The sequence below is a fragment of the Mastigoproctus giganteus genome, chromosome 6, assembly GCF_048544385.1.
Source record: "Mastigoproctus giganteus isolate SK-2022 chromosome 6, ASM4854438v1, whole genome shotgun sequence".
Taxonomy (NCBI): domain Eukaryota; kingdom Metazoa; phylum Arthropoda; class Arachnida; order Uropygi; family Thelyphonidae; genus Mastigoproctus; species Mastigoproctus giganteus.
In genome coordinates, this window is record NC_143580.1 from 11,348,571 (window position 1) to 11,365,907 (window position 17,337).

Here is a 17,337-nt window from a genome sequence, read left to right on the forward strand (position 1 = left end):
CATATGTTTCACTGAAAATAGGGTGGTTCTACTTCGAATCTACACGTTATGACTGTTCACCCTTCCACTAAAGTGAAACATTACTTGATCACTAAACACGAATTCTCAAAGGAGTTTTCATCTTCAACCATACAGAGCAACATCTCTTCACAAAATCATGCCTTCTATGTTTGTCACTCTTTAACAAAGTTTGCAGAAGCTAATTCCTAAGTGGCTTCACTTTAAGCCGCTTCTTCAGCATTTTGTGGGCTGTGCTTCTAGGAATCTAGAGATCTCAACTAGTCTGACACGTTGACTTCTGAGACTGCGAGTGAAAGTTTCACGCACTGCTTCCACGACGTGTTTCATCTTGGCCGGGATTGCTGTTCACAATCACACATAGTGTTTGTGAACATCCACTGTATTCTGTCTGCGTGGGTAGCAAAGTGGTATCGTCACCGTCCTCCCCACACCGGGTGGAAAAGGCCCGGGTTCGAATCCCGTCGATGACGCGAGGAACTTTAGTGGGCTTTTTTCACTCCGTGGCTGAGTTAGTCGGTCTCAGGCGTAGATAGCAAGGTTTTTTCCCTCAGAAACTAGGGTTTTTTCGTCCAGCAAAACAGGCAAATCGACCATAGAACATACGCAATTTACAGACACGAATACGGGTTAATGTAATCATTTACGGGTAACCCTAATATAGTAATTTGATTTTGATTTGATCCACTGTATTCTATCACAATAAGCCCTCGTGGGTAGCATAGTTGGCATAAATAATCATCGCCCTCCCCACACCGGGTGGAAAAGACCTGAGTTCGAATTCTGTCAATGACACGAGGAATTTTTATGGATCTTCTTCAAAATGTGGCTGAGTTAGCCAGTCGCAGGCGAGAGTTGCATGTTTTTTTCTCCCGGAAATGAGGATTTTCCATCCTTCAAACAGCAGATCGACCACAGAACACGTGCAATTTACAAATATATTATACACGGCGAAATATGGCCTAAGTTGCTGATGGTAGGAGTAGGATTACCCTACAACAACAACAATTTCCATAATGAATTACACTTTCAGGGCGCTTCTAGGAGAATTATGATATTTAAGCAGTGTAGCGATGAACTTGAATGTTTCAACTTCCACCAAATAATCTTTTAATAATATTAATAATTAATAATATCGTACATACCAAATAGCAATTCATATTTAACAAAAAAATCTTCAAGTAAAAACCGTTACGGTTTCTTTCTGTTTTTATCTGTAATTTTAGATCATTATACTGTATATTATGTACATATTTTAGTTATTTATTTATTTTTTTAATTTTTAATGATTTGCTTATAGGGATTACCAGCAGATGGCATTACGATCTTTGGTTCTCAGTTACATACTCATCTGACAGGTGTACGAGTGTGGACTAAACACGTAAGGGGTGGTTTAGAATTGCTTGAACTAAACAGGGATAACCACTATAGCACACATTTTCAGGAGATACGCATGCTAAAGAGAAGAGTAAATTTACTTCCAGTAAGTATTTATTTTCTCAATTCCAATTCCTTAGAACTTTCATTATAAGCCAAAGACGTAATTCTGTATATACAAGTGGTATTGCATGAAAATTAAAGTTTTTAATGTACAGAACAAAATGAAGAATTTGGGATTAAAATATATATATATTTATTTATTTTTTAATTTAGGGAGATGCCCTATTAACAACCTGTCGCTATAATACAATGGAAAGAAAGAATATTACCTTGGTAAGATATTGTGTGTTTTAGATTATTCCTTGTTCTTAAATTAACCATTATTTTTGGTAGTGAGATCCATCATGAAAATACGAGGGGGTATCGTACCCTGATCTAGATCACTAATAACTAACATGTGAAATTTCATTCCCGTAGGTGATCGTACACCAGAGGTGAAGCCCGGAATCTGAGGAAGGACGTTATGGTTTACAAAGCGGACTATCGAGCAGTCAAGTTCTTGCATTTGCAGGACAAGAAAGCTCAGGAAATTGACGAAGAAATGAGAGCTGTGTATGGGCAGAATTGTCCATCCTATGACACTAAAAAAGTGCAAACGGGAGTTCCAGTGCGGTCGTACAAGTGTCTTTGAGGAGCCAAGAGAAGGAAGGCCATCAACATCCACAGACACTGAGAAGGTTGCAAAGGTTGAGCTGCTGGTGCTCAGTGACAATTCATTTCATTGAAAATGCAGTGGGAATTAGTTATGGGTCTGCCCACAGCATTTTACATGACCATCTGAACATATCTAAGTCTCTGCACGATGGATTCCAAGATTGATCGGTTGGTGACAAATGACGAATGCTGAGTGTACCAGTATGATCCAGAAACTAAAGGCATGCCAAAGCAGTGCAAGCACACCTCCTTCCCACCTCCCAAAAAGGCAAAGACCACTCCATCTGCGAAGAAGGTGATGTTGTCCGTGTTTTGGGACAGAAAAGGGGTTATCCTGAAAAAATTACCTACCTCGTGGTTCCACACTTACCGCAGAATACTACAGAAATCTTTTGAAAAAGTTACGCTATTCTTTTAAAGGTGAAAAGGCGTGGAATGTTAACCAAAGGTGTCTGTCTTCTGTCAGACACCTTTGGTTAACTTTCACTGGCCCACACGGCCGTTGCCACCACCAACTTTGTTGTCCAGTGCGGCTTCGAACTACTGCAGCATCCACCCTATTCCCCTGACCTAGCACTGTCAGACTTCTTATTTAGAGAAATGAAGCCTTTCTAGGGCTATTATTTCTATATTTCGATAAGGGTACGAACGTTTTGATTCCCCTTCGTATGTATCGTAAGAATCATTTGAATTTCAAGTCTACAAATCATTTTGATCATATAATTTTCCGATAATAATCAACTTAAGTTTTCAAAATATTTTTTTTGATAATTTAGTATATGATATTAATTTATTGGAAGCCTTTATATATTTTTTAAAATTTACTTAAATATTGGATGTTTAAAATTGTATATTCTTCATATTTAAATATATCTGCACTTACTTTAAATACTAAATAGCTGTTTGAGGTTTCTTTTTTGCCTATGCTGTATTGCTTTTTGTCACAGATTATGAAATAATAATAATAAATAAAAGTGTTTCCGCCATAGGTGTCTCTCTATTTGAACACCTCTGCCATGTGCATTGCACGAAACTTTATTTTGTGATTTAATAAAATAAATACTAACACGTACCTCAGATTGCGTGTGCGGGCAACATTTTTGTGATGTACTTTACTTATATTTCCTCACGGATTTTAATAACATTTGGAAGATTTTCATGATTTATATGTTTAGTAAACTGGTACAAAAAAAAAAAAAAAAAAACGAGCTCCTCAAGTTCCATATGCGCGAATCGAGAATGCTTTTTTTCTGCGCATCCGCCATATTGCCAAATCATTCCTTCAATGAGCGAACAGCAACAATAATAACATCTAGTTCTGCAGCTACAATGTAGTATATGTATGAAGTACACTCGTGAGCCAAAAAATACGACCATCCCTGTTTACACGAGTAGACGCGTCTCACAGGAGTGACGTCACCGCTGTCACTCTATATATAGTGATGGCACGGGCAGTGACTGTCGCTTCGAAGCCCTCGCAATGAGGAAAGAGAAGGACCGAACTGAGTATGAACGGAAAATGATTTGCAGCGCTAAGCAGAGTCCAGCCTCTCAGCAACCGTAGGCATTGTCAGCTGTTCAACGGCTGCTGTAGTAATGGTGTGGCGAGAATGGTCCGAAGAGGGACAAACAACCACTCAACTTGCCGTGATAGGGAGATCACCACTGGTTGACAGTCGAGCTGAACGCCGCTTGGCACATCCTGCTCGGGACAACAAAGTATTGGCTATCTTTCATTAACAGCAGACTACAACGAGAAAAAGGTTTCCAAACAGCCCATCCAGCAGATCGAAATTATTCACGCCTCTGCCTGCAGTGGACCCGGGAGTACTTCCTGGACATTGGACGACTGGAAAAGAGTCTGGTCTGATGAATAGGTTCTGGCTTTGTCATGCCAGTGGACGGGTACGTATTCAATGGCCAGCAGGTGAACAGCTGCAACCAGACTGCACACATGCGAACAAAAACAGGCTAGCGGCGATGGATGGAGGATGTTTTCACATCCCATTGAACACACCCTCACTGCCAGATCCTACCTCTGCAATGTGTCAGGTAAATTTTGTCCTACTTCTGTTTGGTGATCATGGATCTAGATGGCATTGGACTCTTTCGATAAGACACCGGTCCGTGTCACTAGGCCCACCACTGCCTTGCTTCGTTGCCGAACTACCAGACATCCTTCTGTCCAGTTGTTCCAGGATACCTGAGGTTGCGATAGGCGATCCGACACGCTGTTAAGTAGATGGTCATAGTGTTTTGGGTCATGAGTGTATGGATATGTACGGATAAACAGTATATATAAAAAAAATTAAAAAAAGTTAATAATAAAAAATTATAATTGCCGACTTTCTATTGGTGTGATTTTAATGAAATTTGGGATACTTTGACAGATGTTTCTAAAAGATCCAAATATAAAATTTCACGAAAATCTGTTAATGAAAGTCGATGTTCCACAAGAGGATGGATGGATGGACATATACTGCGATGACAATAGGCGCTTCACGTATATATGATACAGCAACCAGAAAATATTGTTGTGAATTTGAAATAGTTTCACCTAATTTTGTTTGTAAATGATTATTGGTTAAACTTAATATGTGATAATTTCTCTTGTGTGAAAGACATTGGCCTTAATGTTGACATTTCATTTGTTTTGATGTAGGGTGGGTTTGCCATCAGCGAAGAGATGTGTGTCAATTACATGCACTATTTTCCAAAGACGAATCTCGAGGTTTGTAAGAGCTCCATCGACTCCCAAGTGCTAAACAGCTTTTTCATATACATGCACGAGTAAGTATTTTGTTCATACATTGCTAGTAATTTGAAGGAGAGACAGTGCCGGATTAAGGTACGCGCTAGCAGGGCGTTTGCCCGGGGCGCAATTCTTTTAGGGGCGGCTAAATTTTACAAATCATGAAAAAATATGATTTGGATAAGATCATTTGTGGGAACTTAATCTAGGAATGTTTTCCTTTCTTTTTTTTTTTTAATGATAGTTATAATGATGAGCCAACTTCAACAGACTTTGGCATTTCGGATAATTATGATGCCATTCACTGGAGCCAGAATAATGCGAATTTTCTGAACCGTCTTTACAACGTTGCCCCCTTAAGCATGCAGTGCAACCAGTCATCGGGAGATCGATTTCCTGTAAGTAATACCAGTAGAGTATTAATTTTATATAAAATATATATTTTTTTGTATAATTTCCTGAGCAAATTATTCATAGTTAGGGAAGGAGTGGTTATTAAATATAGAAATAATTCATGTTACAATTTTGCAGGCTTAATTATTCACCTAGTGTGCCTTCTCTAGAAAGTGTTGAAGCAAAAAACAATATAAATTTTAATATTTCAATAATATATTAAAATTAAGCCACTTTTTCTGTTTGGTCGAAGAAAAACTTTAGTTTCCAGGAGAAAAAACCATGCTGTCCTCGCCTGAGACCGACTAACTGAGCCACGTTGTGAAAAAGACCCATAAAAATTCCTCCAGTCATCAAGGGGATTCGAATTCGGGTCTTTTTCACCCGGTGTGGAGAGGACGGCAATCCTACAAACTGTACTACTCACAAGGGCACCACTTTCTGAATTATAGGCTTGTAATTTGTTAGACAATAGCAGATCAATAAAATGTTTTTATAAGGCTTCATTACAGCAGTAGGTTTCTTATAATAATAGTAACCAATAACAGTGTTTAATATTTAAAAGAAATTTCTTAAATGCAAAAATAAATTTGTTAAACAAAATATTTACTTACAATTAAATTAATCTTACCCAAAGAAACTGTTATTTTCGTTGTGCACACCCTTTTCAATCAATGTCCTTCATTTTAAATGGAAATTATAGCCAATACACAGGGCTGGTTTGTAATTTACTGGGTATACTGGATTAAAGAAGACATAAAATCCCAACAAAGTTCAATGCAGACAAGAAGAACCCTCTATTTTCTTTTTCCCCAGTCGGTGTTTTGGAGGGATCGGTTTCCAGTGTATTAGCAGGACCTTTTTTCCGTGTATTGACTTTTTATCAGTTTTAATTTTGATTAACTTCTCTCCTCATCACTAATGTTGAGGTGTGTTGTGTTAATAAATTCTGAAACCAACGTGGATATTTGGATATAGTTCCAAATAAACCTCAATCAGGTTCCCTCTAAGGTACCTGGTTGACAAACTCTGTAGCCCACATAATCAAAATCTTTCCTCGTACGGTTGCCCTTTGGCTGACCTAACCATGAGTTGCCGTCTTCAGATCCTTCTGGAGTGGGAATTCGTATGCTTGCGGTATCCGTGTGAATTGCTCCCTTGGCAGATGCCTTGAGCCGACTCCATGGAGAAGCATTACATTACGTCACCTGTAGAATCTGTTCTAGTTGATACTCCACCAAAACAGCTGACTGGAATGCCTTCAAGGACAATATAAAATCAAAGCTACAAATGGATACATCCCAACTAAACCATCTTGATCCACAGGAGCACCTCTCCCTCCTAACAAGCACACTCCAACAAGCATGTGAGAGAACTATGAAAAAACGTCAGAAGCACCTAAAAGCTGTCCCTTGGTGGTGCAGGGAACTAGAAAACCTAAGGCGGCAAGTCCACACTGCCCGAAAAGCCTTCCAGAGAGCGAGGCACTCCTGGCCTCCTGCTGAGGTCCAGGCTCTACGGGAAGCATATAGAAGATATCGTAACGACTACACAAGCCTCATTCGGCAGAAAAAGAAAGTGTCTTGGCAGAACCTTGTGACAACCACTGGTAACGCAGATCCTTGGGGGGTCGTTTATCGCATTGTTATGAACAAGCTGCCCAGGGGAGAGATGTTAAATGCAACCCTGACTCCTGATGGCAATCCAACACACACATGGGCTGAATCCATGAATAATATTCTGAATGCCCTACTTCAGACAGATGAGAGTCCCCTCAATGATGAACAAAAGCAAATTAAACAAGACAACCAGGCCTTCTCCAACAATAAAATAGAACCTCCTTTCACCTCTGAGGAAATGAACAAAGCACTTGACAGAACAAAAATGAATAAATGCCCTGGTCATGATAATATTGAGGTTGAGGTCATCAAGAAAGCAGCAACACATCTCCCAAACCACCTATTAGCACTATTCAACAAATGCCTTGCGAAAGGAATTTTCCCTGATTCTTGGAAACAGGCAGTGCTTCGACTCATCCTAAAAGGTCCAGATAAAGATCCTACTCTACCCAAATCTTACCGCCCCATTGCTCTTCTCCCGGTCTTGGGAAAGGTAATGGAGCGGCTGCTTCAATCCAGATTATCCACCTACTACCAGACAGCCAACTTAGACTCTCCAAAGCAGTATGGCTTTAAGCCAGGATGCTCCACTGAAGATGCTATGAACAATCTGCTCAACACAGCAAACTCAACCACAGAAAAATATCTACTGGCTATTTCCATTGACTTTGCTGGTGCCTTCGATTCCATCTGGTGGCCCAGCATTGTCAGGAGATTACGTCAAATCAATATTCCACTCAATCTCTACCGCTGTCTCCAGAACTACCTCTTCAACCGCTCAGTCACTGTTCAAACAAATTTTCAGAAACCTCCCGACCAGTTGTTAGAGGGTGTCCACAGGGCTCGGTTCTTGGGCCCTACTTCTGGAACTTGATACTAGATGAATTTCTTCTTATGGATTTGGGTCCTGTGGACTGCATGGCCTATGCAGATGACCTCATCCTCCTTATCAAAGCTGATTCTAGAACTCAGCTTGAGCAAATTGCCTCCCCTGCCTTAACGATCCTCCAAAATTGGGCAAACAACCACAAGTTAGTCATCTCTGGGGAAAAAACGAAGACAATCCTCCTCAAAGGATCCTTGGACATAAGAAGACCACCCCAAATTAAAATCTCTGGGCAGACATTGCAACTCAAAACAGAACTAAAATATCTAGGAGTAACCTTTGACTCCCGATTAACATTCTTACCTCATCTTAATTACCTCTCCAATAAAATACGTCGTTATACTGCCATGATCGTAAGAATTAGCAGAGCAGACTGGGGTTTGAAGAGGAGGACTCTCATGCTACTTTATAAAACCATCTTCTTACCAGCTGTGTGCTATGGTGCAGCCATATGGTTCCCTCGTGCCATCATTGCACGTAATAAAGCAAAGCTACATACAATTCAACGCAATATCCTACTCACTGTGACTAGAGCATGCCGCACAGTCAGTAATCCTGCCCTGCAGGTCTTAGCAGGCACTCTTCCTCTGGACCTGGAGGTTATTCGTCGCGGCCTTGCATACCGCATAAAGAGAGGAATTGCCACCACCATTCTGGATATAACACTCGATCTAGCTAATGATCCAAAAAACGAAATGAAACAGATTTACTCTAAGCTCTTCCAGCATTGGCAAAGATCTTGGGAGCAAACAACCAAAGGTGAAACAACTAAAAGATTTCTTCCACAAGTTATGATAACTGCACCAAAACCTCCTCCGTGGTACTCACCAGGCCTTTACGTCTCGTTCTTCCTCACTGGTCATGGATCGTTTCGGGCCAAGCTGCATGCCCTGGGTCTCACCGATTCTCCTCTCTGCACATGCGGCGACAATGAAGACTGGATTCACCTCATGTATAATTGCCCTCTTTATGATTTACCCAGAAGTCTCCTAATTACCAAAACTGGAAATATACCCAGTGGGCAGGAACACCTCTACATAATTGACGAAACCAACTACAAAGCCTTCACTACTTTTGCCCAGACTGTATTTGAAATGCGTCAAATTCACCTACAGCAAACTGTTCAACGCACCCCCATCTTATAATGAACCCAAAACTCAATTCACAGAACATATCCTGAATGGAATCAAAGAAAACACAAACAGAATATTGATCTTTGTCATGACCTAACAGGAATCTCTCGACGTTCACAAAGGACAAACCCACGAACCCAAAAAGGACTTTTCTACAATAGCCACAAGAACTCCAAGCAATCCTTGAGTTTCATGAATCCATGTGCCTCCTCTCATCCCCTAAGAGAAGATTATCCAAGTCCCAGTGTGGGACACTGCTCATTGCCTACAAGTCACCCTTGGAAGAAGAAGATTAAATTGCTTGACACTGGGCCCCTTGCCCATTGTGGGACCCACTCACTTGCTGGCACCTCTTCTCTTCAAGGTGTATGACAATATCTGATTTTCCTACTTGTGCAGGAACTCATATAAATACTCCTCTGGGAGTGGGGCTGGCATTTGACTTTCAAATGCAGGATCATGCTATTAGGCAATCTGACTTTGTGGGTCACTTGACCTCACAACCTTTTCTCTTCTTCCTGAGGTAGGGTTGGCTCCCCCCCAGGGGGGTGGGGTGAGGTAAGCAGAAGGTAGGGTGGGCTCCCCCCCAGGGGGGAGCCCATCCTACCTCACCCTCTCTCTTCTGCTTACCTTCTTTCTTCTCCTCAATCTCTCACCCCTTCTCCTATTTCAAAAAAAAAAAAAAAAAAAAAAAAATTTTTTTTTATTTATTTTTTTATTTTTATTTATTTTATTTTATTTATTTATTTTATTTTATTTATTTTTATTTTTTTTATTATTATTATTTTTTTTTTATTATTATTTTTATTAATTTTTTTTTTATATTATTTATTATTTATTATTTTTATTTTATTTTATTATTATTCTTTTTTATTTTATTTATTATTTTTTTTTTTTTCTCGGCCCTCCCTGGGAAGCTCAGGCTAACCACAGGGTCGGCCAGCCAGAGTTCTCTTTCCACATACCTGGTCCGGCTCCCAGTGCCAGTGACGGTAACTAGCAGTCTGTGGTGTTCCACAGACCCTAGGCTAAGCGGCCAGATGAACAACATAACCCGCACTAAGCAAACATGAACATACACTAACATATGATATCTGGCCTTGACAGTACTGTACTGTCTTACTTCACAAGAGATTCAAATGCGGAGTTGTGCGAAAGCACCGGTGCCGCTTGTCAAAAAACAATATGTCACTATGTCTAGTTGACTCTTGTGATGATTCCTAGAGGAGGGAATTATTTTTATAGTAGTAGCGGCATGTGATACAGGAAAGAAAGCTTATGCAGTATCAGCCAAAAAAAAACCATTTCACACATCCATTCCCTCTAAACGTTTGTCCAGTTCCTCCTTGAATTTATTTAAGTCATCAACTTGCACAACGACAGATGGAAGTTTGTTCCAGAAAGCAATTACCTGGCAAATTTCCGCACATCTATTCTATAACTGCACACGCAGTTTAATGGCATATTATATATGGCGCAATGTGGCCTAAGTTGTTGATGTGCTTAAAACCCTACAACAGCCAGCTTAACCAATGGCAGTTGTCATGGAGCGGTGAGGAAATTAAAACAGTCTCCGTACAAAATACATGCATCAACTTTTTCCACCGGACTGTGGAAAGCAAATCCATTACTGCAAATGGCTAATGGAAGAATATGGACGCCATCAGATGTCAGACCGGACTTTATTCTCTGATGAGGCCTGATTTCATCTGAGTGGGTATATAAACTCAGAATACCCGTCTTTGGTGTACAGAAAATCCCTATGTAGTGTAAGAAACCCCTTTACACTTTGAAGATTGGAATGCGTGTCTACTTTCCCGTCTCATGATTTTTGCCCACCTTTTTAACAGATAATCTTTTTCTGTGAAAAAAAGATGGGCAGCAATCCTGTGGTGGGCTGAGAAGTTGATGGTTTCACAGAAACCATAAATATGGGCCGAGAGGTAATGGTTTCCATGAAACTAGCCTCTCAGTGGGCACCTCCGTAGCCAGGTGGACAGGAACAGCAGTGCGTAGAAAACGCTTCTTATTAGACCGGGGTTCGAGCCCGTGACCACCAAATACGGAGGATGCGGAAAGGTCAGGGAATGACCACCGCATATCCCCGGAGCAATATGGCCGTAGTTGCTAATACTCCTAAAAACCAAATAATAATACATTGACATAGTCCATGAATTCCTGGGACACCTCAACGTGGAGGAGATTGTTAAAGTGTGCTTCCAGCAATATAGTTCAAGTTACTTCATTTTCGTTATGGCAGGGCTATGACTCGGTCACGGAATTTCAAAAGGAATAACTACTAAGCTCACTAGATTTATCTCCATCAAACTTCTTTTTTGGGGGGGGGGATTCATTCCCATTCCCATCAGGCTGCAGGCAGTGATTTCTAACAAGTCATGTGAACACGATAGATTATATTCAACAACTTTTCTCACAAATTAGCACACAAAAAAAATGTCACTTTTTAGTTTCTTTTTTTCATTCATTTTTTTTTTTTTTCAAGGTGATATCACGTCTTTTTCGTGTATCACATGACATACATGAGAAGGACCCAGAATTACGACTGCACTCATTTTATTGCCACCCCAAGATTATTTTTAATTCATTTTAATTTCAAAGGTGACTTTTCAACTAATGCCCATTGGAACTCAAAGAATTATACTCCAAAGCATAGGGTTGTTAAAATTAAAGTATCCATAAGTAGAAGGCTCTGGAGCGAGTTCTAAGGCTCGTACTGAAGAGAAATTTGGACAACAGGTACAATAAAGAATGCGCTCGCCATTTATTGGGAAAAAAAATTAGTTACAAAATTTGTCACTTTGAACAGCGCCAATTGTTCAATGTAGCCTCCATTTTGGTCAACAACAGTTTTCATTCGAAGAACAGCACTTTCCATAGAAGAACGTAACGTGTCAACTGGAATAGCCACCACGTGACGTCTAATGCTGTCTCCTTCAGATCTGCCAGAGTTTGACATCCTTCCCGATACACCTGCTTCAAAAAACCCCACAACCAGAAGTCGCATGGGGTGAGGTCCGGTGATCGGGGTGGCCAAGATGTCTGGAAACAACGGCTGATAACCCGTTTGTCTGTAAAGTGTTGCCTTAGCAATCTTTGGACACAATGGTGGATGTGGGGTAGCACACCATCTTGCACGAATATGGTATCCTGAAAGCACCCACGTTGTTGCAGCTCTGATATTGCTAAATTTGCCAACATTTCATAATATCGCTGTCCAGTGACGGAACAGGTGCGGGGTCCAGTAGGTGTTACCTGTTCAAAAAAAATAGGCCAATCATGAATGTGGCCGTAAATCCACACCACGCTGTCACTTTTGGAGAATGCAACGGGACCTCTTGGATAACTCGAGGGTTTTCTGTTGCCCAAATGCGACATCTGTGCGTATTCACTTGTCCATTTAAGCAGAAGTGGGCTTCATCACTCCAAAGGATGTTCCATGGCCAAGTGATATCCACTGTCATTCGCACCAGAAACTGAAGTGCGTATGTGAAACGAATATCTGCATCACCATGCTTTAGCATCTTGTAAGGATAGTACCGCAACAGCTGATGCATTACTAGCCTTACAGTGGAATACAGCATGTCCACTTCACGAAAAACAGCTGGCACATTGCGCTACCACATGGAGATTGACGATAAATCCACGACAGCCATAGCCACATCTTCAACACTAGAGGACCACTCGTTTTCAACCTCTACCTGGCTGAACACCAAGATGTCCTGTCACTTCAAAATAATAATAATAAAAATCTTGAGTTTATTGACTGGATTTTAGGTCCAATTGTTTAAAAAGCGTTTCGTTATGAATTTATGTATAAAATTATATTTATTTCATTTTAAAAACTCCTCACCTCCCGGTAAATCCTGTTTTTTTTTTTTAACAGCTAATTTTTGATCTGAATTCTATGTATCCTATTGTAATTATGCACATTTTACTGACACAGTCGTCCTTCCCACACCGGGTGGAAAACACCTCAGTTCGAATCCCATCAACGACACGAGAAATATTTATGGGTCTTTTGCACAACATGGTTGAGTTAGTCGGTCTAAGGCGAGAGTAGCATGGTATTTTCTTTTGGAAACTCAGATTTTTCGTCCAGCAAGCAGCAAATCGAATCGACCACAGAACACACACAATTTACAGACAGTATATACTGCCCAAACTGGTCTAAGTTGCTGATGCACCTAATAATAATAAAATTCTTTATTCATAGAAATGTAGGACACGATTCCCTCTACAGGTAACCAGAGAAATCTTACAATTAACTGGACACATTACATTCAGTACATAAAAAAACTACGTGGGTGCACAGCAAATACATAGACAATACAATATACATAGCTAATATTGCAATAAATGGATTTTATGGTTATTATAATAGATTGATTACACAGAGCTTATATTGCATTACAGTATATAGATTTTATAGTTATTATATACAAGCTGCAACACATTGAGACAGTCTGGTGACTTTCACTGGGAGTTGACTAGTTCCGCTGACAATTGCAGGAATGCTGAATGCACTTGACTATGGATTTGCACTTTTCTTCTCTGTAGGCAGAATCTCTGGACCACACATCGAAATCAATGTTTGCGGAGTTCAGAACGCCGATGATGCTGTTTGGAAAGTGCCGCTTAAAGGTCGAGAGCTTCTGCAGGTTAGAACAGAGCATTGGATGGTTTCTGAGGGCTCTACCAGGGATTTTCCAGCCTACGATTTGCCAGATATTAACGAAGTCGAGAGCAGCGGAGCACAAATTACCATGAGCTTCCTCGCATATGCCAGCTGCTGGGCTGGGGTGTATCTCAGATTTATGCAGATCTGTGATTTTGATGTATAGGGTAGGTGAGCCCAATTGTTGGCCCACTTTAGGACCCAGAATTTCAGGCCCCAGGGCGCCTTCAGACTGGACATAGGAGCAGCCGACCAAACTTCAATACCATAACTGATGATAGAACTAAAGTAGTAGAGGAGAAATTTTCTGACTGTTTCCTTGTTGTGCGCTGTACAGAGATCAAGTTTCATACCCCAGAAAGCTTGTAATGCTCTTGAACGCAGTTGCTGGATTTGTTTCTTATACGTTAGGTTTTCGTCCATTACCACTCCTAGGAATTTTACGGAATGAGTGGCGACGAGAACATGCCTCGCAATGAATGGCTGCAGAGAGGCTGCTGGGTGAGATGATATATTTGGATTTTTCAGGGTTTATTTTAAGCCCAAAATAGGTAGCGTACTGACAGAAAGAGGAGAGATATTTGTTCAGAATGACAGAATTCAATAATTCCTCTGCCTGGTCTGGTGAGGTGTTAGCCAGGCTTAAGAGGTAACATAAAATGTCGTCGGCGTAGGCCATAAACGCAGATATTTTATTCATTAGTGGAATAAATATCGCTGAAAAAAGCAGTGCCGACAACGATCCATCTTGGGGTATACCGACTTTCACCTGTTTTGTGATGCAGTTATTCCCTTGCTGGAAGGTAAGGCACCTCTCGGTCAGCAAATTTCTGAGGAGAGGTGGAAGTCGGTTTTACTACGGTTTCACGTAGAACTACTACGTGAAACCGTAGTAGTTCTCCAGGAGACACATAAGTGGGTTAACTTGCACTGAGTCAAAGGCCGCTTTCAGATCCAGAAAAACAGCATGTATAACATAGCCTTGCTCCCAGGCTTGAGGGTTTTCAAATTCAGAGCCTAAATGCATGTTTTCGGCGATCTTTGTGAGAGCGCGTAATGTGTATGCTGAGGTCTCTGGGAAAGGATCTGATTGGCAACCACTTTAAACAAGTACTTCTCCATGCATTTGAGAAAAGAGGAGGAGATTGAAATAGGTCTATAGTCAGCAGTAGAGGTCGGATTCTGCACCTTTGGAATTGGGATGACTCTATAATTTAACCAAGCGTTTGGGACGACTCCCTGTTCAAAAATTCTGTTAAACAACTTTGTCAGCTCATCGCTGATGAAGTAGGAGGTAACTTTAAGGCAAAAGGTGGGAATAGAGTCACTTCCGATTGATTTCTTATTGGACAGGGCGTTGATGGCCTTGATTAGCTCCTCTTCGCCAATCCCCACGTTAGTGAGATTAGTTATGTCGTAGTTTGCACTGTTCAGGCCTCCGTAGCCGAGTGGGCAGGAGCGGGAGTGCAGTAGCACACGCTCTTTGAGTAGACCGGGGTTCAAGCCCCTGACTGCTGAATACGGTCGATCTGCCAACCCGCACTGGACCAGCGTGGCAGATTATGGTCCATTTCCCTCAGCATGAATTGTTGAGGAGGCTTCCACCCTGCAGTGGGTTGATAATGGCTGCACTTTACTTTACTTTTTTTTGCACTATTCCAGGGGGAGTCCGCAGCTGCACTGTCTGTTTTGACAAACCGGGTGACATGATCGCACCATTCGGCCAGGTCTAACGATTCTTCTGACCGCATGTGGTTGGCCGATCAGGATCGCTGGCCATATGCTATCCTCTTCTCCATGAACGAGTTGATAGCCTGCTTCTTGGATTTCTGGAAACTATCTGGCTATTGAGTACACTGAGTATGATCTTTCTGTGGGTGATCTCTTGAATTGGGCATGTAGCCGTTGTTTTTCTTTAAACTGGTGATTAAGGATGCTGGACCACCACGGCTTAGAGTGTGGGCAGATGACGGAAACTCTTGAGATGGCCACTCTAGCAATGAAAGACAACCATTTCTGAAGCCAAAACGCAGCTTCCTCTATATGGATTTCACTGAGAGTTCGCCAGGGGTAGAGCCTAAAGAGATCCATCGCTGTTTCAATTTTTAGGTATTTTGGATCATATACAGCTTTCCTGATCTTTTCAATCGAGTTCGGTTGGTTTGGTTGGTTATAGCATTCTTTCAACAGGATGAGAGAAGCTTCAATTGGCCTGTGGTCAGAGGGAAATGCCGAATTAGAACTGATTACAGCTTCAACACTCCCATGGCTGGAAAAGATTCTCAGTAATGTGGCTTCTCCGCGAGAGGGGGGGGGTGAGACACAGATGCAATGGATGTTGAGACTCGATTGATCCGAAATTAACTGATCGAGGAGCTTTGATGCAGCTGGCAGGGACAGGTTGAAGTCTCCGAGAATTATTACTTTCTGGTTGCACTTGATAGAGGTCAGGAGCCAAGCAGAAAAATTAGTAATGCATTGGTTTGCAACGGGTGGGGGTAAGTAAACTGCACATACTAGCAACTGTAGTACATCGACTAGATAGCAGCCCAGTGCAGCCTCAAAATCGTTACCAGGGGTATGCACAAGACTTGATAAGAGGGAACTGTTGCCTTTGGCAGATGTAGCATGTTAGCTTAAAGTTTCGTAAAATTATGACATTCTTAATCTACTAACTATACTTATTTTAATCAAAACTCACCTAGTGACATATTTACTTTTAAAATGCATTACTTTTATTTTTCAGGGTTACTGGAATGGTGTTCCTGTGACAGAGATTTTCTATCCTTTACCACCTTTACCCAGACATTGTTATAATACCCAAGAAGACTTGACCAAAGAAGATTAAATAATTTAGCTAAAATTTCAGAGAAATCAGTTATCCGTCTGAAGTTAAATTTAGAGATGTCACTAGTGTAGAGGGTGTTGTGTGCAACCTGTAAAATAAATGTATTTTTGTCGGAATTTAAAAAATATATTTCAATAACTACGCAGTGTGCGTCTTTAGTTACTGTAATCTACTTCGCCCACCAGGATTTTTAAAAGAAACCTGGTTTAAAAATATTAATTTTTTAATTAAAAATTTAAAAAATAAAAATATTTGGAAGAGAGTTATAGAAACAATAAAAAGGTAAAAAAATTTGTTCAAGCACTAAAATACATTACCTTTATTTTAATGTTACTGGAATGGTGTTGCTGTGATAGAGATTTTCTGTCCTTTATCACCTTTATATGGGGTAACTTTTCTTTCGGCAATGTGGACATTCATAGTACTGAACTTTTGAACATTTAATGACTGGACTTTGAAAGAAATGCAATGGCCTGCATAGTATCTGTGCTTTGTGGACAGATCTCGACATTCCTAAACTTTGTTGCATTTTTTTTTTCCACCTATTGCTGTCTTGTGGTGGGATCGCCGTTTGACCAGAATTGGTGAACTATGGCATGCATGCTCAAAGCAGTGCACAATGAACACTACTGTCCCAATTTTTTTTATGTGAAAACATCTATGGCGGAACTACAGTAAAATCGATTGGTAACCAGATTTCTTTAGCATTACCTAAAGAAATTAGTAGAGGCACATGATTCAAGAAAGCAAGCTTATACAGCATCAGTCAAAACAAAAAATTCCCATTTCACTGATCCATTTATTCCAAATGTTTGTTTAGTTCTGCCTTGAATTTATTAAAGCTATCAACTTCCACAACAGATGGAAGTTTGTTCCAGCAATAAACTACCCGTTGGCT

General features: G+C 40.7%; 1 protein-coding gene across 1 annotated transcript in view; it reads left to right on the forward strand.

Moving 5' to 3' along the window:
- Tbh (Tyramine beta hydroxylase) overlaps positions 1 to 16,563 on the forward strand; it is a 76,768-nt gene extending 60,205 nt beyond the window's left edge. Inside the window, exons 8-12 of the mRNA XM_090374952.1 lie at positions 1,319 to 1,501; positions 1,672 to 1,731; positions 4,775 to 4,902; positions 5,109 to 5,262; positions 16,338 to 16,563. Coding sequence (XP_090231078.1) covers positions 1,319 to 1,501; positions 1,672 to 1,731; positions 4,775 to 4,902; positions 5,109 to 5,262; positions 16,338 to 16,439 — 627 coding nt within the window. The 3' untranslated portion in view covers positions 16,440 to 16,563. The remainder of the gene's footprint in view (positions 1 to 1,318; positions 1,502 to 1,671; positions 1,732 to 4,774; positions 4,903 to 5,108; positions 5,263 to 16,337) is intronic.
- The last annotated feature ends 774 nt before the right edge of the window (positions 16,564 to 17,337 follow it).